The following is a 22,839-nucleotide window of genomic DNA, read 5'->3' on the forward strand; positions in this document are numbered from 1 at the left end:
AGCATCGGGGTAGCTTGCTTGATGCGGCGGTTACAACCCTTAAACATAAGCCTCATGCTCACCTTTGATGCAACTCCAACATTACTCTCTGCATCAATGACAGGAGATGGCAGGAAATTTGAATCAAACAGTTACCAACAAGAGCCCTGAAGTTGGTGGTTGCTGAAACAGATAAGCATGGGAAAATAAGAGTTGAAGCTTGCTGGGCAGACTGGATGGGCCGATTGGTCTTTTTCTGCTGTCATTTCTATGTTTTTATGATGGGTTGAGCAGATTGTATGAAATGCTTACTCCATCCAGAATTGGAGGGAGCTTGGGTAAAAGAACTGAATCAGCTGAGAATCAGCTTTAATAAATCCAGTCATTTTCAGCTTGATTCAAATTTCCATACTCTTAATGGCCAGGTGAATGTTCACAGATCTGCATCTGCATTGAAAGTATTCAGCTTCAAACTATGTTTTTTTTCTTTTCCTGTAAGGGGAAGGAGATAGATGGAGAAGAATAATGGAGTAAAGAGAGGCTTGAAGGTGTAACACAGAGAAGGGATATGAAAGTGGGAAAGAACTTACCATAATTGATAAATAAAAATATTCCTGTCTGCTAATAAGCTGAACTGTTCCATTGATGATCGGTAGTACAAACAAACAGAAGACAGCAGAACAATTAACAACACAGTAGGCAAACACAAATGGTCAAATGGAACGAGCCAAAGGGTATTTTTCCTGCCAACATTTTTAATGTTTCTAACACTGATTCATCAATGGAACAGTTCAGCTTGTTAGTGTTCAGGAATATTATCAAACATTTGTCATTTAAATATATTCATTTCTATAAATTCTTCTACAATATATTTTATTGTCTTTACAGAATATAAATTCCAACCATACATTTTATGTAGCTGGATTCAGCATTCTCTGTGGATCAGGGATCTTCTTTTGTCTTGTTACATCCCTCACCGTTGAGTGGATGGGCCTCACAGCAGCAAAAAATCTACATCACAATCTCTTTAAGAAGATCATCTTAGCTCCAATAAGGTAGGTTGCTTTTTCTTTCTCCCAGAGTAATGTAATATAAATAAAAATAATTTGAATAAATTATAAACTAGGATACCATTTTGATTAATCTAACTATGCAGTATTTCTCTACTGGACAATAATTTGGTACCTTGTCAAGTAAATGATATGATAGTAATAGCTAGATACCCTTTACTGATTTATTTATTAATATTATTTATAACTTATTAATATTAGCTCAATTTTCACAACAGTATTTCCTACTTTTAAATGTTTTATGTTTATTGCTCTCTTAAAAGTATTGTAGACAAACCACAGTTGTCTAAAATTAACCATGGTGACAAATTCTAGTAATTGTATTGATCCAGAAGAAATATGGAATTTGTAATACCTTGTATTGAGCAAAAAACAATTGCAGTAAATGAGTTTTTAAGACCATGTAGGTCTCTTCTGATATGAAGAAGGAATAAATGTAATCTTGAAAGGTCACACATTAATGCATCTTTCTTGTTTATCCACGAAAATGTTTCATGATTTACACAGAAGGTCATATTCTAATACATAATATTCCAATAGTACCAGGAGAATGAGTCTGAGAATAGGTAAAATGAAATAAAAGATGTAGGAAAATGAGTAGATAAAATCTATGGGGTTGATTCTGGTCCAGAGATTTGGGCCCTCTTTTAGTGAATAGAAGCTGAAAAGCAAGTTTTTCCTGAGTATCATTCATTGTAAAAAAAAAAAAAGATATTTGGTGCATTTTGAAACTTTTAATAAAATATATTAAAAATAGATTTAAAAAGTTATTCAGCTTCTTTCTGTGGAGAGGAAATGCCATTCCTTTTTTCAATGCCTGTCTGCAGATATCAGCAAGCAGCTCCTCCAGATCCTCACTGTCACTGGACCTGCAAGCATACTGCCTGGGGCCTTTTTGGAGGCTTCCTGGCTACCTGTTTTTTTCTGGTAACCTTTATGAGGTCTTCTTTGCAACCTTCATTAGGTTAGCTAGGGCAGTGCCTTGCTCTGATTGCTTTTCCCCTGAGATCCTTCTCCCCAAAGGCCCATTCATAGGGCCAATAGCTTTTTTTTTATTATTCTTGCCTTTGGGCTCCTCCAAAGCAGGCTTCTTTTTTGGAGGAGCTTGGATGAACTCTGCGCAGTTGGAGCTCAGGTCTTCAGTTCAGCATTATAACAGTTAAACAAAATTATTGTGACATGTCTCTTTGACTCCCTAGATTGTGAGAGCGAAGATGTATGTGTTTGGGGTATAGAGTTGTGTAGAAACTGGAGCTTTCTGCATTTCTTTTTATTTGCCTCTATTTGTGATTTATTTTTTGTTTGTTTGATGGCTGGAAACAGTTGGTTAAGTTGACTGTGGTAAGCAAACCTGGCCAGCATGGTCAGTCCAGGGGGAAAACCTCCACATATTGAAAATGGTGAAATTTTAACTCTCATACTTCCTATCTCCAGACAGTGCTTCTGTGCAGGAATGTATGCTGGCAGTAGGCAAGGTTAGTGGTTGCAAAAGCATAAGGAGGCCAATATTTAAAGCTATCTGGCTTTATAAGTTAGACAGAAAAAGACAACTGGCTAACTTACATGGAATATTCAGCAGCACAGCAGTGCTGCTTGAATATACCTGGATAAAGTATTAAAGTTTGCTGGATACGCTTATCTGGCTAATTTTAGACCTGCTTTGGGCTATGTCTAACTTATCCAGTTAACTTAACTGGATGAGGCTCAATATCGCTACTTATCAAGTTGTTAGCTGGATAGATAGTGCTGCCCACTGACTATAAGACTAAATATTTTAGCCAGATAAGTGAATTATTCAGATAAGTTGTATAGTTGGATAAATCTGATTTATCTAGCTAAATTGGATTTGAATATGGACCCCAATGTATGCTTCTTGAATGAACAATGCTGTTTTTGAAAACAGGTATGAATTAATAAACCAAGTCATTTCAGAGGGGGGTGTTCTAGATGGTACTTTTATTTCTGTTCTGCCTCTATTAACTCCTTCAGTTAAAATTATTTCAAGTGTGATACCATTTTTTAGCATTGAATAATTTGCAAGAGACATGGCCAAGGATGGGAAGCTAACAGGTCCTATTAAAAAGATTCCTTCAGGCTTCAAAGCAGAGAAGGTGAAACATGTTTTGTGCATGAGATATCAAGGCTATATGATGTTGCATAGTGTTAACAAGATTTTGAATATTTTGTTGAAATATAAAATCGAGGACTCTGATTACATTGTGTTTGGAAGTCTGACTCATTTAATAAAACAATGTCCAGACAAGAGAAGGCAGGATGTGGCTAGAACAGAAGTGGTAACTGAGAATGACAATATTTCAGATGGTGAATCAGAGGTTGAAGCTGAAGTTAGTGAGCTTAGATCAGGAAATGAGTCTGGGGCTGACTCTGAAGCAGAAAGTGTAATGGAAACTGAGCATACTATTGTGCTGCTGTGTCTCTGCCAGAAATTGTGGAGGGAGGAGTTGTACTTGTTAGCACAGGCTGTTAGCAAAAAAAAAAAAAGACCTTTGAAGTTAGAAATGTCTCAAACTACTGAAGTAATTGATAAAAGACCTAACCAAATTTCTGATAAAGAAGAAAATATAGTATCCAACCTTTCTTTACTGATACAGTGAAAATTATTATGCAGTTGGAGAAATCATGAAATCCTGTGGTGAAAGCAAGCACTGCAGAGAGTAACACCTCCAAAAATGTGATGTGTTTAAATCTCCTGAACTGCTGCCTTGTCAGACTCAACAAACTGTTACCCTGGGTCTTTCTGCAGCTCGGTCTCTCAGCTGTGTTACAGAGACACAGACAGGCCGATACAGAACGGTGCGCTGGGCCGAGCGCACCGTTTAGCCCCCGTTTGGCCGCGTGTTTTTGACGTGATATTATTACCCGTTATACTGTAAGGGGTAATAGCGTGTGGAAAACGCACAGCCAACCCCCCCAAAATTAATACCGTTCATCGTTCATTACATGCAAATGCATGTTGATGAGCCTATTAGTTAGTCACTCAAAATATAGAAAGTAAAGTGTGCGGCCAAGTTGCACATTTTACTTTCAGAAATTAATGCCTGCCCAAAGGCAGACGTTAATTTCAGACAGCACCGGGCAAGTGTATGGAAAAGCAGAAAAAACTGTTTTCTGTACACCTTCCGACTTAATATCATAGCGATATTAAGTCGGAGGCCCCAAATATTTAAAAAAAAAAAAAAGTACTACTTTAAAAAAAAAAAAAATCTGCCCACAGGTTGGAAAACGGACGCTCAATTTTGCCGGCATCTGTTTTCCAAACCAGTGGCTGCCAGCAGGTTCGATAAGCGACGCCGGTAAAATTAAGCGTCGTTTGTCAGACCCGCTGACAGCCACCACTTCCACCAATAAGGAGGTGCTAGGGATGCGCTAGTGTCCCTAGCGCTGGCACTAATTTAAATACTGAATCGCGTGCCCAGGAGAGGTGCCTGGGTGCATATCAAGAGAGCAGGCGCTCGCCTCGGAGCGCTGGTTCTCCCGCAGCTTTTTTTTAATCGGCCTGAGAGTGAGCTGGATTCTGAGGCTAGGGTTGCCAATTGTCCAGATTTTGAATGGACAGTATGGATATATGATGAAATGTCTGTAAACCAGAAGGGCTAAAATATCTGGATTTTAGTCTTCCCAATGCAGCTGCAGTCCAACCAGCCTGAAAACCTCCTCCTGCCCAGCGCTGGTGCCATCAATTAAGTGATTGTCCTACCTATTTCCAAAGCCCACGTAGCGCCTCTTCTATAGTTTCTGCTGCTCATAATTCAAACGTCAGCTGTTTGAATTGCAGGGGGCTCAGTTGCTCATGTGGTTCAAACAGCTGAGATTTGACATGCGTGCCAGAGAAGTATAAGAAGAGGTGCGAGCTAGTAGCTTTGGTGGTAATGGCAGTGTTCACTTAGGTAAAGACACCAGCGCTGGGTGGGAGGAACTGCAGCCCAGACAGAGACTCTGGGTGAAGAAGTGCTTCCAGAGAGTCCAAATCCTGCCAGCCGAAAAAAATGCACCATCAGAACCGCAGGCTGGCAGGAAGCTCAAGCCCTGCAGACAGAAAAAGGTGCAGCCCAGGCATACCAGGCCAGCAGGGAGCCCAAGCCCTGCTGGCAGAAGAAGATGCACACCAGGAGTACAGAGCTAGCCAAATGTATGAGAAGAGAAGGGATGGGGCCTTCAGCATCTTCATTCCTGCCTGCATCAGGAACAAGAGGGCTAGTTATTTGTTTATATTTGTTAAATATTATTGTTACTTTCAATGTTCCTTGTAATAATATTCAATGGTTGATTAGTTATTGTTCAATGTTCTATGTAAAATTACCCCGGTCTAACCTCCCAGACCAGGGCAACCTTTTCGTTACTTGTAAACCAGATTGATTTGTATTGCATACAGGAATTCCGGTATATAAAAATTAAAAATAAATAAATAAATAAATAGTAAGACCACCGGCATGCTGAACCAGAGGAACCCTGGAGTATGAGAGAACCTGTGTGTGAGTGTGTGTGTGTGTGAGGGAGAGAAAGCCAGTGAGTGCATGAGCCTGTTTGTGTGTATGTGAGAGGGAGAGAGTCAGTAAGTGTGAGAGAGAGCTTTTGAATTATATATGAGGGAGAGAAAGTCAGTGGTAGTCTCTGTGTGTGTCTATATATATATATGTAAGGGAGGGAGAGAAAATGAATGTGAGAGCCTTTATTTATATGTAAGAGAGAAAGTATGTATGAGGGAGAGAGTGCACCTGGGTATGTGTGTGAGTGTGAAAGAGCCTGTATTGTGTGTATATGTGAGGAAGAGAGAGCCAGGGAGTATGAGAGCCTGTGTGTGTATGTGCTTGTGCTTGTGTATGAGGAAGAAAGAGCCTGTGTGTTTGTGTGTGAAAGAGAATGAATATGTATGTGTTAGTGAGTTTGTGTATATGAGATGTATTTATTTATTTAAAAACTTTTCTATACCGTCGTTAAGTTATATACCATCACAACGGTTTACAAAAAGGCACAAATAGTAATGTCTAGGGAAGAAAAAATGTTAAAATATATCTTACCTGTTCAGTTTCTTTCCTTGACTACTGATAGACCAGTAATCCTTAGGTAAATCAGTAAAGAGACCAGCGCGCCATCGGAGCGGCACTGTCTGCCTTTTTCTGCCTTCTTGGTCTGCTGTACTTGGACTGCTCCTGTAGGACCAGCAAAAAGAGCTCTGAACCATCTCACTCAACTCCTGATGTCTCGTGCTGCATAACCACACAGCACCCTGAAAGTCATGCAGGTGTGTTCCCACCCACCTCCAACGTCATCAGGAGGGGCTGGATAGAGTTCAGTGCGTCGTAGGGATGTGCAGAAGGAAAAAATTTGTTTCATTTCGTTTTTCGTTTTGCTGGGAACCAAATTCATTTCATTAGTTTCATAGGGGGGAAAACCAATTCATTTATTAGTTTCATTCGTTTTTCGTTTTGCCATTAAAGTCAAAGGGGGAAGTATTTGCAGCATAATTTTTGGCTGCAGAACTGGGGTTTTCTTATCAATTCTGATGAAACATCTGGGGAGCAATCACCAAAACGAGAAAAGAGCTCCAAGGTACTTAGACTATGGCAAACTGACACCAAAGTGGCATGAATATCCTAAGGCACTGTAAAGGGGCAAAGGGGTACCAGGAGTGGCAAGAGTGCTTTAACAGAGGTGCAAAGCAGCAGCGAGAGTGTCAAAAACTAGGGATGTGATCCTTGTTAATTGTATTATGTAAGTTTTCTTTACCATATAAAGACCCTCATTTATTGGATAAATGTAACAATCAAATTTACTTTTGACTGTATTAATCTTCTTGTAATAAGTTTGCCTGAATTGTTCACTGTTTATTGCCTTTTATGTTAATTTTATTTATTGTTTTGAATTTAAAAATTGAATAAAGTATAAATTATAAAAAAAACCCAAAAAACTAGGGATGTGAATCGTTTTTCTAATGAATTGAAATATGATATTTCTAAATTCGTTAATATAGCGGGTAAAAAAAGAACAATCACTTTTCCCCCCGAATTTTCGAAAAAATTGTTTTTTGGGTTAGTGCGCGCTAACTTATGTTAGCGCGCACTAACCAAAAACTGGGGGTTTTTTGTTATTTTTTTGTTACTTTTTGCTATTTTTGTTAGTGCTTGCTAACATGAATTAGCGCGCACTAACCCGAAAAACTATTTTTCACGAAAAAAAAAACGGGGATCCGCGGGAAAATGAGATTTTCCCACGGCCAGACAAACCCGAAAGCGGGAACGATCAGGCACCCGATTCACATACCTATCAAAAACACACCACAGCTTCAAGAGAGAGCACCAATAACAGTTGCATGAACCCTCGAAGGCAGCATGACAGGCAAAGTGGCAAGCAAGTGGCATCAACATCCTACAGCACAATGAAGGGGGAACATAGGAAGCAGAAAGAGTGTCAGAAAAAAACACAAGATGCAGATAAAGGGAAAAAGCAGCAGAAAGACTAGCATCAACACACTGAGGAACCATGATAGTGGCTACACCACAAGGCAGAGTGGCAGAATGTTGATAGGTGCAAGACAGGATGGCAGCGTGGAGGTAGTCTGGTCCCTGTGGTTTTGATAGGGGCAAGTCAGGCTGGCAGATCTGAGGTAGTCTAGCAAACAACCTTCTCAGATAGAAAGAAGAATGTGCTGTTGGATTTGTGGACCCTTGAGCCGGCTGTGACAGATGAAGACTCACCGTAGGAAGGCCCACAGTGGATGTCGAAGCTGGGAGGCGGCACTGAGCAGGAGACCGGAGAGATCTTCACCACTGGAAGCCCGAGGTCCCCCAGGAGGAGCCCATGAGGACCCGAGCTGCTTCGACTTACGTGTGGTCTCCTGTGGGCCGGTGTCTGAAGAGGAGTCCAGAGGATCGAGAAGAGTGGAGCAGAAGCCAGGAGGCCACCTGGAACTCCACCACTGGAAGCCCACGGTCCCCCCCGAGAGGAGCTCGTGAGGACCCGAGCCGTTTGGACTTAGGAGATGCCTCCTGGTAGAAAGCTGGAATCAGAAGCCAGTAGTCGGAAGCCGAAGTCAGAAGCCAGTAGTCGGAAATCGGGGTCGGAAGCCAGAGTCAGAAGCCAGTAGTCAGAAGCTGAAATCAGAAGCCAGTAGTCGGAAGCAGCAACTAGTAGCTCTCCACAGAGAGTGAACCTCGTTGCAAGGCAAAGTAAAGGCCCAGCTGCAGGGTTTAAATACCCCTGCAGTGTCTGACATCATCCGAGGGCTGACCTGTTTCTTCCCGCGCTGGCCCCTTTAAATCTCGAGCCCCCGTGCACGCCTAGGGGGCGGGGCCAGGTGCGTCGGATTGGCAGCATCTCCCTCGCGGAGGGAGCACTGCGGCAGAGGCCAGGATCGGGTCTTGTCAAGCGGGGAGGCGCTTCAGCAGCCCGGGCCGGCCCGAAGTGAGTGGAGGGACCGGGGCACGACCCGGGACCATAACAAGTGCATAAGAACATAAGAAATTGCCATGATGGGTCAGACCAAGGGTCCATAAAGCCCAGCATCCTGTTTCCAACAGAGACCAAACCAAGCCTCAAGAACCTGGCAATTACCCAAACACTAAGAAGATCCCATGCTACTGATGCAATTAATAGCAGTGGCTATTCCCTAAGTAAATTTGATTAATAGCCGTTAATGGACTTCTCCTCCAAGAACTTATCCAAACCTTTTTAGCTACACTAACTGCACTAACCACATCCTCTGGCAACAAATTCCAGAGCTTTATTGTGCGTTGAGTGAAAAAGAATTTTCTCTGATTAGTCTTAAATGTGCTACTTGCTAACTTCATGGAATGCCCCCTAATCCTTCTATTATTCGAAAGTGTAAATAACCAATTCACATCTACTCATTGCTTGCTTAAGGTAGAAATACAGTGGACCCTTGACTTACAACCAACTTGAGTTACAACCAGCCCTCTGGAATCAATTGAGTTTGTAAGTCAAGACTATTTTTTCATTAGGAAATAATGAGAATATATAATTGAGCGGTGATGGACGTGCCACGAATGCTCAGTAGAGAGCAGCTCTCACCGATATGCTGTGCCTGCACCGCGAATGCACAGAAGGGAGCAGCTCTGACTGCGCAGAAGAGAGATCTGACCGATGTGCTGCGAACATCCAGAGCTCTGACCTACGTGCCGCGAACATCTCGCTCATTTTAACGGGCCCGTGAGCAGCTGTGACTGCACGGAATAGACAGCTCTGGCTGGCACACCTCACCCATTTTAATGGGCTTAATGGCTTGTTTCTATAATAAAAAATGGCTGTATAATGTCTGTAATTACCAGAAACACCAATAATTTTCTAGTGTACTCACCAAAAAGTTATAAAACGTGCCTAGTCTACCAGAAACAACAATTTCACCTCCTCCACCAGTTCCTTTGATATATATATTTTTTATTTTGATTTATATTCCACTTTTTACAGCACTTAAAAGGGGATTACATTCAGGTACTATAGCTATTTCCCTATCCCCAGAGGGCTTACAATCTAAGGGCTTCAATTTCCACGCCGTTCGCACGCGATAAGGGACCTTTCACACGCAAAAAGTCCCTTATCGCGTGCGATACCAGAATGGGAGCAGAGTCGGCCCCGGAAGAGGAGGAGTCGGGGCGTCACCGGGGCTGACTCCGCGGTCAGCGCCTTTTCGCGGCAGCTTTTGCTCCCAATAGCTACACCTCGCTACTGGGTGCGAAACCGGCAGCGATCGCACTGTGACCACTAGCGGCTAGTGCAGGCCCTCCCCCTGTTTCGGCCCCGTGCCCCTCATCTTCTAAAGTATCGCAGGTCTGCAATACTTTAGAAAATGAGGCCCTAAGTTTGTACCTGAGACAATGGAGGGTAAAGTGACTTGCCAAAGGTCACAAGGAGCAACAGCAGGACTCAAACCCTGGTCTCCTGGTTTATAGCCCACTGCTCTAACCACTAGGATACTCCTCCACTCTGCATATGGACACTCTACCTGAGTAACATCAAGCTAGGTTGACAGAACATTGCACAAATCTCATCTTTGTGTGAGTTTCCTCACTCCGAAGGTCATCAAATTTTCACAAGAGTGCACTATTCTATTCATACATCACACTCTGCATGTCAAAGTGGCCCCTAAACCCTACACTACTACCTACTAGGGATGTGCAGAGCAAAAGTTTATGTTCATAAGTCCATAAGTCGAAAGGGGGTCCCATTTGCGGTCAATATGGACATATGGAGAATTCCATAAGTTGAGTCTATGTCCATACGTGCAAATAAAAATTTAAACCCCTCACCCTCCTTAATCCCCCCCCCCAAGACTTACCAAAACTCCCTGGTGGTACAGCAGGGAGTCAGGACGCCATTTCTGAACTCCTTTGCGAGGAGCACGTGACGTCGGTGTCACGTCGGAGTGACACGGCGTCACGTGATTCCCCGGAGCGATCGCGCGGGGAATCACGTGACAGCGCGTCACTCCGACGTGACGCGGCATCACGTGATTCCCCGCGCGATCGCTCCAGGATTCTCGTTGCACCCAAAAGGAACTTTTGGCCAGCTTGGGGGGGGGGCCTCCTGACCCCCCCAAGCTGGCCAAAAGTTCCTTTTGGGTGCAACGAGGGTCCCCCGGAGCGATCGCACAGGGAATCACGTGACGCCGCGTCACTCCGACGTGACGCCGATGTCACGTGCTCCTCGCAAAGGAGCAGAAATGGCGTCCTGACTCCCTGCTGTACCACCAGGGAGTTTTGGTAAGTCTTGGGGGGGGGATTAAGGAGGGTGAGGGGTTTAAATTTTTATTTAGGATCAACAATCACGATTTCCAACGTATTCAACATAGCTATGTTGAATAAGTTGGAAATCCGATCGTTTTCGCCTCATCACTTTTTTAAGTTAAAAAAAAAAATAAGTTGCGTTTTACATTTAAGTTCAAAACGAATGTACACCCCTACTACCTACACCTCACCTCGAGTAACTAGGTGGGCCTCATATAGGGGTATAAATACCTACCCAGTATGAGGGCATTATGGCTAGCCTCTCTCTCTCTCTCTCTCTCTCTCACTCATGAAACCAATGATATGTTTCATTCATGTGGGATTATTATTTGTTTCACAGACCAACAAATAGCTCTCTATTCCTTGTAGATTATACATGCTAAAGGAATGCGACAGAGACACATCTCTTTGTGAGAACTTTTTGTGCAATCCTCTACCCCAGGATTGTCTACATCTCAACTTTCCTAGCTGTTCCAATTTAGCTAAGTCATTCTTTTTTTTCCTACTCTTTCTTTCTTTGAACAAGCGCATTGAAATCAATACTGTTATTGCTCATGGTCAACACAGTCAATTAACTGTACACTGCCACAAACCTCCTCAATTCCATTATTTGTTCTCAATACCACTTTTGACATCCCTTAAGACAACCGCATTAGTCTATACTACTATCTCCATCTTGGTTTTTAATGCTCGATCTATTAGAAAAAAGTACCAATTATTCACGACTTAATTCTCGCTCATTCTCCTGATGCTGTGTTTATTACTGAAACTTGCTTACATGATTATGACACTATCACCTTGAACAATATCTGTCCTTTTAATTATGTTTGCTTTTCAGAACTAAGAACAAATAGATGTGGAGGAGAGTTGGCAATTATCACTTCTGCTTTCCAATCTTGTAAGAAAGTTCTTGACTCTAGTGGCCTGCTTGAATTAATGCTCATCACTACCTCCATTGCTAATTTTTATATTGTTTACTGCCGGCACCACCTTTGAGTTTCATTTGAACCAAACTATCTCCTTACCTGCCTTTGTGAAAGTCAGTACAAAGAAATAGGAGAGAGAACTACACTACCTAGATGTCAGACGAACCTTACTAATATACCTGAAAGTTACAAATGCCTTTAGGAAGTCAGACAGACTCTTCATACTATTCACTTGTCCATGGAAAGGAGAAACTGCTTCCAAAGCTACCCTCACCAGATGGATTAAGGAGGCCTGCTGGAACGTAAACCAATTCCATTGGGACTACAGGTGCACTCAACAAGAGCTCAAGCAGCCTCCTGGGTGGAGGTCTCAAGGGTATCTTCGGAGGAAATCTGCACAAGGCCACTTGGTGGACCCTACACTCATTTACTAAACACTATAGGCTGGATGTACTGGCTAAGGCAGACTCAAATTTTGGTGCCGGGGTTTTTAAGGCTTCACTCGCAGTCTCCTGCCCATTAGTCTAATGGCTTTGTTACATCCCAAGAGTTGCTGGTCTAGCAGTAGGATAAGGAATGTTAAATTATATCTTACCTGATAAATTTCTTTCCTTGACTACTACTAGACTAGTCTAGATTCCTCCTGACTAATTGAATGAGTGTTCCTAAATATGAAATGTCCCTTAGTTACCTGTCCCACCCTAGGGGGAAAGCAGGAGCCTTAGCCTGTTGGGAATTAAAAAAAGAAATGGGGGGATTGGTAAAACATGAAAGAAGGAAGGGATAGGTCCAAGTTTCATTGATTTCTCTGAAATGAAGAGGTTCTCTACAGGAGAGAGCCTGCAGTTCAGAAATTCTTTGAGCTGAGCACACAGCCACCAGGAAGGCCATCTTGAGGGATAGATCTTTAAGGGAGTCTTGCTTTAGTGGTTCAAAAGGAGAACTAGTACTGTACTAGTACTAGTAAGGTCCAAATTGAGGTCCCATGAGGAAGCCAGACAAAAGGGTGGCCTGATTCACTTTACTCCTTTCAAGAAGCAACCTACATCTGTATGCATTGCTGCAGGCCTAACTTTTAATAGGTCTTTGAAAGAGGAGATAGCATGATCTGGACTTTTAGGGAATTGAGGGCTAGGCCCTTATCTGAAAGAGGAATTGAGGGCTAGGCCCTTATCTGAAAGAGGAGATAGCATGATCTGGACTTTTAGGGAATTGAGGGCTAGGCTCTTATCTAGACCTTGCTGGAAGAAGTTAAAGGATATGAGCTATATCTTATTGATTAGACCTTCAGGGACATAGTAGACAAGTCCCAAAGCCAGTGTGGCAGCCCCAGTGCTACCTTGGATCAGAAAGGTCTCCCAGTAGGAGAACATCACCATGGTGTAGCAGGAAGTGATCCTGTAGCAAGGACCTGCTCTCCAGGTGATGTATTGTCCTCTCGCACTGAAGACAAGTCTCCCAGGGCTACTGCCCAGGAGGGAAGGATTAGGCCGGCCATCATAGTTGGTGATTCGAATATTAGAAATGTAGATAGCAGGGTGGCTGGTGGACATGAGGACCGCCAGGTAACTTGCCTGCCTGGTGCGAAGGTGGCAGACGTCATGCATCACCTAGATAGGATTATAGACAGTGCTGGGGAGGAGCCGGCTGTCGTGGTACATGTGGGCACTGACATAGGAAAATGTGGGAGAGAGGTTCTGGAAGCCAAATTTAGGATTTTAGGTAGGAAGCTGAAATCCAGAACCTCCAGGGTGGAATTCTCTGAAATGCTTCCTGTTCCACGTGCAGGGCTCCAGAGTTTCAATGCGTGGATGAGTCAATGGTGCAGGGAAGAGGGATTCAGCTTTGTAAGGAACTGGGGAAACCTTTGAGGAAAGAGACTTTTCCGAAAGGATGGGCTCCACCTTAACCAGAGTGGAACCAAGCTTCTGGCACTAACTTTCAAAAAGGAGATAGAGCAGCTTTTAAACTAGAACAAGGGGGAAAGCAGTCACTCAGCAGTGCATGGTTCGGAGAAATGTATCCTTGAAGGATACTAATGAAACAGGAGAGTTAGGGTATCCCAACAGAGAGGTTCCATTAAAAGCAAACAGTCCATGTGCCTATATGCAAAAAATCACTGAAGCTAATGATTTACAAATTATCCCTAACAACTGAAAAGCAGGTTATTAATACAAACAAAAAACACACTTTGAAATGTCTGTATGCCAATGATAGAAGTCTAAGAATTAAGATGGGAGAGTTAGAGTGTATACAGCAAATGATGAGACTGACATAATTGGCATCACAGAGACTTGGTGGAAGGAGGATAACCAATGGGACAGTGCTATATCAGGATACAAATTATATCGCAATGATAGGGAGGATCAACTTGGTGGGGGTGTGGGTATAGAGTCCAACAGGATAAAGATCAAACAGTGATCATAACATGATCAAATTTAAACTAATAACTGGAAGGGGGACAATAAGTAAATCTGCAGCTCTAACACTAAACTTTGGCTAAACAAAATGGAAACTTTGATAAAATGAGGAAAATAGTTAGAAAAAAACTGAAAGGTGCAGCTGCAAAGGTTAAAAGTGTTCAACAGGCATGGACATTGTTTAAAAATACAATCCTAGAGGCGCAGTCCATATGTATTCCATACATTAAGAACGGTGGAAGGAAGGCAAAATGATTACCGTCATGGTTAAAAGGTGAGATGAAAGAGGCTATTTTAGCCAAAAAAACATCCTTCAAAAATTGGAAGAAGGATCCATCTGAAGAAAATAGGATAAAACATAATAATTGTCAAGTTAAGTGTAAAATATTGATAAGACAGGCGAAGAGAGAATTTGAAATGAAGTTGGCCATAGAGGCAAAAACTCATAATAAAAACTTTTTAAAATATATCCGAAGCAAGAAACCTGTGGGGAGTTGGTTGGACCATTAGATGACCGAGGGGTTAAAGGGGCTCTTAGGGAAGATAAGCCATTGCAGAAAGACTAAATGGATTCTTTGCTTCCATGTTTACTAATGAGGATGTTGTGGAGATACCAGTTCCGGAGATGGTTTTCAGGGGTGATGAGTCAGACGAACTGAATGAAATCACTGTGAACCTAGAAGATGTAGTAGGCCAGATTGACAAACTAAAGAGTAGCAAATCACCTGGACTGGATGGTATGCATCCTAGGGTACTGAAGGAACTAAAAAATGAAATTTCTGCTATATTAGTTAAAATTTGTAACCTATCATTAAAATCATCCATTAAACCTCAAGACTGGAGGGTGGCCAATGTAACCCCAATATTTAAAAAGGCTCCAGGGGTGATCTGGGTAACTATAGACCAGTGAGCCTGACTTCAGTGCCGGGAAAAATAGTGGAAACTATTCTCAAGATCAAAATCGTAGACCATATAAAAAGACATGGTTTAATGGAACACAGTCAACATGGATTTACCCAAGTGAAGTCTTGCCTAACAAATCTGCTTCATTTTTTTGAAGGGGTTAATAAACATGTGGATAAAGGTGAACTGGTAGATGTAGAGTATTTGGATTTTCAGAAGGCATTTCACAAAGTCACTCATGAGAGGCTTCTAAGAAAACTAAAAAGTCATGGGATAGGAGGTGATGTCCTTTCATGCATTACAAACTGGTTAAAAGACTTTATGCTTTATAGGGATGTGAATCGTTTTTTGACGATTTAAAATATCGTCCGATATATTTTAAATCGTCAAAAATCGTTAGGGCCACGATACAATACCAATTCCCCCGATTTATCGTCAAAAAAATCGTAAATCGGGGGAAGGGGGAGGGCAGGAAAACCGGCACACTAAAACCCCCTAAAACCCACCCCCGACCCTTTAAATTAAATCCCCCACCCTCCCGAACCCCCCCCAAAGCCTTAAATTACCTGGGGGTCCAGCGGCGGTCCGGAACGGCAGCGGTCCGGAACGGCCTCCTGCAATTGAATCGTGTTGTCTTCAGCCGGCACCATTTTTCAAAATGGCGGCGCAAAATGGCGGCGGCCATAGACCAACACGATTCGACTGCAGGAGGTCGTTCCGGACCCCCGCTGGACTTTTGGCAAGTCTTATGGGGGTCAGGAGGCCCCCCCAAGCTGGCCACAAGTCCCTGGGGGTCCAGCGGGGGTCTGGAAAAGATCTCCTGCCGCAAATCGTTTTCCGTACGGAAAATGGCGCCGGCAGGAGATCGACTGCAGGAGGTCGTTCAGCCGGGGTCCGGAACCCCCGCTGAACGACCTCCTGCAGTCGATCTCCTGCCGGCGCCATTTTCCGTATGGAAAACGATTCGCGGCAGGAGATCGTTTTCCGGACCCCCGCTGGACCCCCAGGGACTTTTGGCCAGCTTGGGGGGCCTCCTGACCCTCACAAGACTTGCCAAAAGTCCAGCGGGGGTCCGGAACGACCTCCTGCAGTCGAATCGTGTTGGTCTATGGCCGCCGCCATTTTGCGCCACCATTTTGAAAAATGGCGCCGGCTGAAGACAACACGATTCAATTGCAGGAGGCCGTTCCGGACCGCTGCCGTTCCGGACCGTCGCTGGATCCCCAGGTAATTTAAGGCATTTGGGGGGGGTTCGGGAGGGTGGGGGATTTAATTTAAAGGGTCGGGGGTGGGTTTTAGGGGGTTTTAGTGTGCCGGCTCACGATTTTCACGATTTTCACGATACTTTAAACACCCAAACGGCAACAATACGATTCCCTCCCCCTCCCAGCCGAAATCGATCGTTAAGACGATCGAGGACACGATTCACATCTCTAATTTTATGTCCGGGATGGCATAGAGTCTAACAGGATAAACATCCTGCACGAGACTAAATGCACAATTGAATCTTTATGGGTAGAAATCCCTTGTGTGTCAGGGAAGACTATAGTGATAGGAGTATACTACCGTCCACCTGGTCAAGATGGTGAGACTGACAGTGAAATGCTAAGAGAAATTAGGGAAGCTAACCAAATTGGTTAATTTAGAAGGGGAAGAGTAAAGGGGAAGAGTAAACACAATAGACAGGGCTGTAGGCATACAGACCAACGGCCTTCTTGCTCCTTTATCGTGACAAAGTCCAATACAAATAATACTAAATTGTATTTTAAGGGGATAGACTAGTAAAAGGGTGTGGTGCCTCAGGACACATGGTAAGGGAGGGGGAGGGGATCAAGTGAGCACATGGCGACGGCCATGTTGTTCAGCACATGGCAGCAGCCATGTTGATAAAGGCACATGTTGTTGTGAGCACATGGCGGCAGCCATGTTGGAAAAGACACATGGCGGTGGTCATGTTGGTAAAGGCACATGACAGTGGCCATGTTGGTAGAGGCACATGGCGGTGGCCATGTTGGTAGAGGCACATGTATATAAAAAAAAAAATTTATGACATAAATAAATAAATAAAGGGCTTTTACTACTATTTGTCTATACTTATACCTTGTTCGCTTGCTGCTAATTTTTATTGCCTTCTCAGCTTCCCAAATCATGGTCCCTATCAGATGGGATCGTGGACATGGGAAAAAGACTTCATCGTCTTCCATCAGAAAAAACCCTACCACAGGAGATGATGTCAAATGAGGCAATAATCTCAAAGTTAAATCCCAGGGTTCAAAGTAGGAGCAGAACCCCACGGAGATCTGCTGAAGCACAGCACAGACGACAGAAGGCCGCCAAGCCTAGAAGCAGGCAGGATGGCTCCTCGACACCAACGGACCACACCGACATGGAACAGCTGTTAGCTGAAATACGGGAACAAGCCGCGACCCATGGGACAGATTGGGTCAGGCAGCGCATGGCGACAGTTAACCCCTCAACATCCCGTGATAAAAACTCTGGATCATCCAAGAAGGTTACAGGGTCCTCCAAGAAGCCAGGATCCTCCAAGAAGGTATCATCCAGAACATCCTTGGAACAAAATAACTCCTTGGAACAACTTAACTCGAGCCAGCCTGCACGGTCGGTGACACCTCGCAGAGGACTCCTGAGAGCCACCATTGTGGAGTCAGTACCTCCGGCGACGGCGACAAGTGGGACGAGACGTCAGAACTCAAGAGGAGGTAAGCCCACCGTGGACTATGATACTGGTTCGGCATCATCGAACTGCAGTGACAACGAGATGGCTCTGGCTCGGGCCATTCACACTGTGATTAAATCTCACAAAAAGAAACGGTCATCTGGGCACAGAGGTTCAGCTGCAATTGTTTGGGACGCTGACCCTGTAAGTGACTGACTAGCCCCTGTTGACATAGCTGCCCCTATTGCAAACACACTACCTGTGTTACATGACCGAAGTTCGGTCACACCCCTAATGTGAACTCACTTACTCAGATGCTTGACCCTAGCTTGAATACGCTTGCCCCCTTGCCATTGCCCGCCATTAATACCATTCCGGCTACTGTGGCTGTATCGCAAGTCACTGTGCTGCCCGTTGCTGAGAAAGCTTTAGGCGGTGTTACTTCTTTGGCACATAGCGTTCCCCTGCCAGTCAAGAATAAAATATGGAATCACGAGTTCATTGACATCTTTTCCCTACTCATTACGGATTTGGATGGTGAACTGGAAAAAGGGGGATCAAGCGAAGGGAAAGACAAGCGACCCAAAATTCCCAAAAATATCCACAATTGGATCAAGGCATACCACATCTTTATGAGTGTCATCATAGAGTGCGAGCCTGAGCAGTCCCCTTTTCTCATTCAGTACATCGATACCATAATGAAAGCCCAGAAGCGGGGCGGTTGGGCTTAGCTAAACTATGACATCAGATTTAGGAAAAGTATGGCACAGGATCACGCAATTTCCTGGAAACATAGGTTACTGGACCTATGGTTAGATGAAATGAAATTCCATAAGTCCACCTGGCAGGATAGATACCTGTCGTCCCCAGGTAATACACGAGATAAGAGTTCCTTTCAAGGCAGTGGGAGGTGTGACTTGTGCAGACAGTTCAACTTTGGCCACTGTACATGGGCAAGCTGCAAATTTAAGCACCTCTGCACCACCTGTGGCTTGGGATCCCACCCCGCAACACAATGCCAAAATGCAAGAGATCACAGACCGATATAACAGACTCCCAGCGCCCACCCAAATGAGTTCGCTGGCCCCAATGCTGATCAGCATTAGTACCTTGCGCCCCTGGCTTCAATGCTATCCTTTCCCCAACAAAGCTGTGGAAACATCTCTAATGGCTTCACTTACAGCTTTAGAATTCCATGTCAATATGACCCTCTAACCCCCCTCACCCCCCACTGCGCAACTCTCACTCCCTGTCCTTACATGAGGAGGAGGCTGCACAGAAAATTCACTCAGAATTGGGTATGGGGTGAGTAGCGGGCCCTTTCACCTACCCCCCATTTCCAAACATGGTGATTTCCCCTCTGGGCATGGTACCCAAAAAAGAGCCGGGCTGCTACCGCCTGATACACAACCTTTCCTTTCCACCTGGTAATTCGGTGAATGATCAAATAGAACCTCACTTATGTTCGGTGTCCTACACCTCTTTTGACTCTGCCATTAGTATCATCAAAAATGCAGGACGCCATGCATAAATGGCAAAAGTGGACATCGAGTCCGCATTCTGCCTTTTGCCAGTGCACCCGGAGTCCTTCCACTTACTGGGTTTCCATTTTAGAGGGCAATTCTATTATGACCGTTGTATCCCGATGGGCTGCTCGATCTCCTGCGCATACTTTGAACTTTTTAGTTCCTTTTTGCAGTGGGTCATCGAGCAACAGTTGGGCTCTTGGCAGTTGGTTCACTACCTAGACAATTTCCTGCTGGTGGGGCAAGATGGTGCTGATTGCAACAACCTACTGTCCGCAGCGCAAGTGGTAGCTAGAACATTTGGCATCCCTTTAGCTGAGGACAAAACCGAAGGCCCAGCTAGAAAAATAACATTCCTGGGGATAGAGTTAGACGCAGAAGCACAGATCTCTCGACTCCCCTCCGAAAAAGTCAGCAAGCTGCGCGTGGCTATTGTTGAGATGTGCAGCATCAGAAAGGCCACCCTGCGGCAATTTCAGTCCCTCATTGGTCTGCTTTGCTTTGCATCCAGAGTCATTCCGATGGGCAGGGCATTCCTGCGCAGGCTTTCCTTAGCTATCACTGGTGTTCGTAAGAAGAATCACCGTATATGGGTCTCTAGTGCTATCAAGCAAGATTTAATTGTCTGGGAAATATTCTTGCAGGAGTTTAATGGTATCACCTTTTGGCAACATCCTCCTAGGCAGAATAGCGAACTATAGCTATTCACAGATGCTGCAGGAGGAGTTGGTTTTGGCATATATTTCAGAGGAGCTTGGTGCGCAGAATGCTGGCCACTCCATTGGTTGCAACACAGGATTGCCAAGGACCTTACATTCCTTGAGTTGTTTCCAATCGTTGTCGCCCTCAAGATCTGGGGGGAATCACTCGTCAGGTCCCATATTGTTTTCAGATCAGACAAAATGGCTGTCGTGCAAGTTATTAATGGTCTTTCTGCTTGCACGTTTGAGTCTAATGCGCTCATAAGTCAATTGGTGCTAATTTTCTTACAATTTAATATAACCTTGCCGTGCTGCGCACATTCCTGGTGTACTTAATAACATTGCAGACTCCCTTTCTCGGTTACAGCTTACAACCTTCAGATGCCTCGCCCCGATGGCAGATCATCTACCAACCCCCATACCCAAGGAGGGCTGGCAGCTTGGCCCCCCCGAGTTATGGGACTTAATTTTGGGATCCCTATCGGAGAACACATGACGGAGTTACAAACAGGCCTTGCTAGACTTCCAGAGCTTCCTGGTAACCAAAACACAAGGAATCACAGAGTGGCCAATCTCGATGTACTCCCTATTGAGATACATAATTACACTGCAAGAACCAGGGAAAATCCAGAGCCGCAGTGGCAAACCGTCTAGCTGGCCTGCCTTTCTTTTCCAGGACACTAGGGTTCCCCAGCTGCACATCACTATTCCCAATAAAGAGGGCTATGTTAGGTTGGCATAGGGAGGCTGATAAGACACAAGATACCAGGAGGCCCATAACCTTGGATATCCTGAGAGAAATCTTTCGGTCCCTGGATGTTGTTTGCTCTGATAACTTCGACTCTACTTTAAGTACACGTTCTCCTTGTCATTTGATATGGACCTCCGCGTTAGCAAGCTGACCACGCAGTCTGCAAATAGGCCTTCCTCCACATGTTTACTGTGGGAGGATATGGTGCTCAAATGTAAAAAACTTACCCTACGCATCTGCAGGTCTAAGACTGACCAATGGGGCGTTGGTTCCAACATCATCCTCCGAGAATGGTCAGGGGAGATCACTTGCCCTGTGGGGTCCACCACTTCATACATACATCACCACCCACTGTGTGGAGGGCAATTGCTTGTACACAAGGATGGTAGCTCTCTTACACGATATCAGTTTAGTCGGGTCCTCCACAATGCACTGCATGCAGCGGGTATTGTAGTAGCTGGTTACTCATCTCACTCCTTCCGTATAGGGGCGGCAACCACGGCGGCAAGCTTAGGATTACAAGACAAGGAAATAATGGCAATAGGCAGATGGCGATCGGGAAGATTTAGCCGTTATGTCAGACCGAATAATTATTTTGCCAATTGCATATAACATGACTCATAATATCTGCCTTTATCTGCCGACAGATCTGGGGCCGCAGGGGCCGTGCGTCGCATGGATTATAGGGCACTCTTACGTGCGCTGGGCACATAGGAGGGCCCTCGAGCGGCCTTCGGGCGAACACCTTGGCTTGGCGGCTCATCAACTTTCATTGCTTTGGAAAGGGATCCCAGGAATGAAATGGGACCAGTTGGTTCAGACTGTCCTTGAACTAATAAAAAACACCCCCCCCCCCATCTGCTATAATCTTACATCTGGGAGGTAATGACCTGCCTCTCACAAGGAGTGTTGCTCTCACACAAAAAATACAAAAAGATTTGGTCACTCTATATAACATGTTCCCTCAGTCGGTAATCTTCTGGTCCTATATCACCCCCCGCAGGATCTGGAGAGGTGACCAGTCACACCGTGCAATGGAAAAGGTTCGCAAGAAAATGAATAAGTGGATTTCAAAGTTCATGCCTAGAATTCATGGTTTATCATTGAAGCATGATTTGCTGGATGAAAGCCCAGGTTTATTTAGACCAGATGGTGTACATCTCTCCGATATAGGGTGGGATATCTTTAACAGTGATCTCCAAGATGGTCTTGAGGCTATCTTGTCTCTAATGGCTGCAGCCAATTGAGAAGTTGGGGGGTTTCCCGTTAAGCGGATTCGCTACCAGGGAACCTTGGCATGGTGACCAGCAAAGCGACATCCCCGCATTTACGTTACGTAGCTTATGGCCCGGGGGCCAGCGGCCCTCGGTCCACTGGAGCAGGCGGCTCAGACTGGGCCAGCGGCCCAACAGACCCTCGATGCTTCAACAGCCAAGAGGGGTGAGGGACAATATGAGTACTGAGGTGATTGTACCAAACGACCCTGACTTCTACGGTTAGGTCACCGGTAATGACGCCATGGCTTCCACAGCCAGGGGGTCAGTGGCAGCTCCCCAGCTTCTACAGCTGGGGGGTATGCATGTGCCTCAGCAAATTATGGGATTAGCACTGGTTAGCGGGGGAGCGCTGGTCATGAAGAGTTCAGCTTTAGCTAAGTTAACAAAGTTTCAGGATTGTTAATTTATTGATAATGTTGCTTGTTGTTGTTTTTATTTATTATTGTCTATTACTTGTTAATGTAATGCATATGGGCTGCGGTCATTTATTTATTTATTTCAAATCTTTTATATACCGACGTATAGCAGTCTGCCTTCACTTCGGTTTACATAAAAACAACTTATTACATCGAGTTAACATTGGAACAGTAAATTTTACATTTGAACGAGAGACTTCATAATAGTTCATATATAACATTTTAACAGAACAAATAATGATTCATATATATCATTTTAACAGAACAAATTCTAACACAATTGATAAAACGGTATGTTGGGGCTGATCTAAGAGTCCGGAATTCGGTAGGTGGTGAGGACCAGATTGTTAATTAGTTAAATGGGGTTGCGTTAGCAGCAGATCGTGGGTGGTAGAGAGATGTGGAAAGGTGAGAGGGGAGATAGGAGAAAGA

The 22,839-nt window shown here is 44.4% G+C and overlaps 1 protein-coding gene across 2 annotated transcripts in view; it reads left to right on the plus strand.

The window, feature by feature from the left end:
- ABCC9 (ATP binding cassette subfamily C member 9) overlaps positions 1-22,839 on the plus strand; it is a 976,112-nt gene that overhangs the window by 598,393 nt on the left and 354,880 nt on the right. For both annotated transcript variants that reach the window (XM_029600177.1, XM_029600176.1), the window contains exon 25: positions 868-1,034. In XM_029600177.1, the coding sequence (XP_029456037.1) occupies positions 868-1,034 (167 nt within the window). The remainder of the gene's footprint in view (positions 1-867; positions 1,035-22,839) is intronic.

This window comes from Rhinatrema bivittatum, chromosome 4, assembly GCF_901001135.1.
Source record: "Rhinatrema bivittatum chromosome 4, aRhiBiv1.1, whole genome shotgun sequence".
NCBI classification, from domain to species: domain Eukaryota; kingdom Metazoa; phylum Chordata; class Amphibia; order Gymnophiona; family Rhinatrematidae; genus Rhinatrema; species Rhinatrema bivittatum.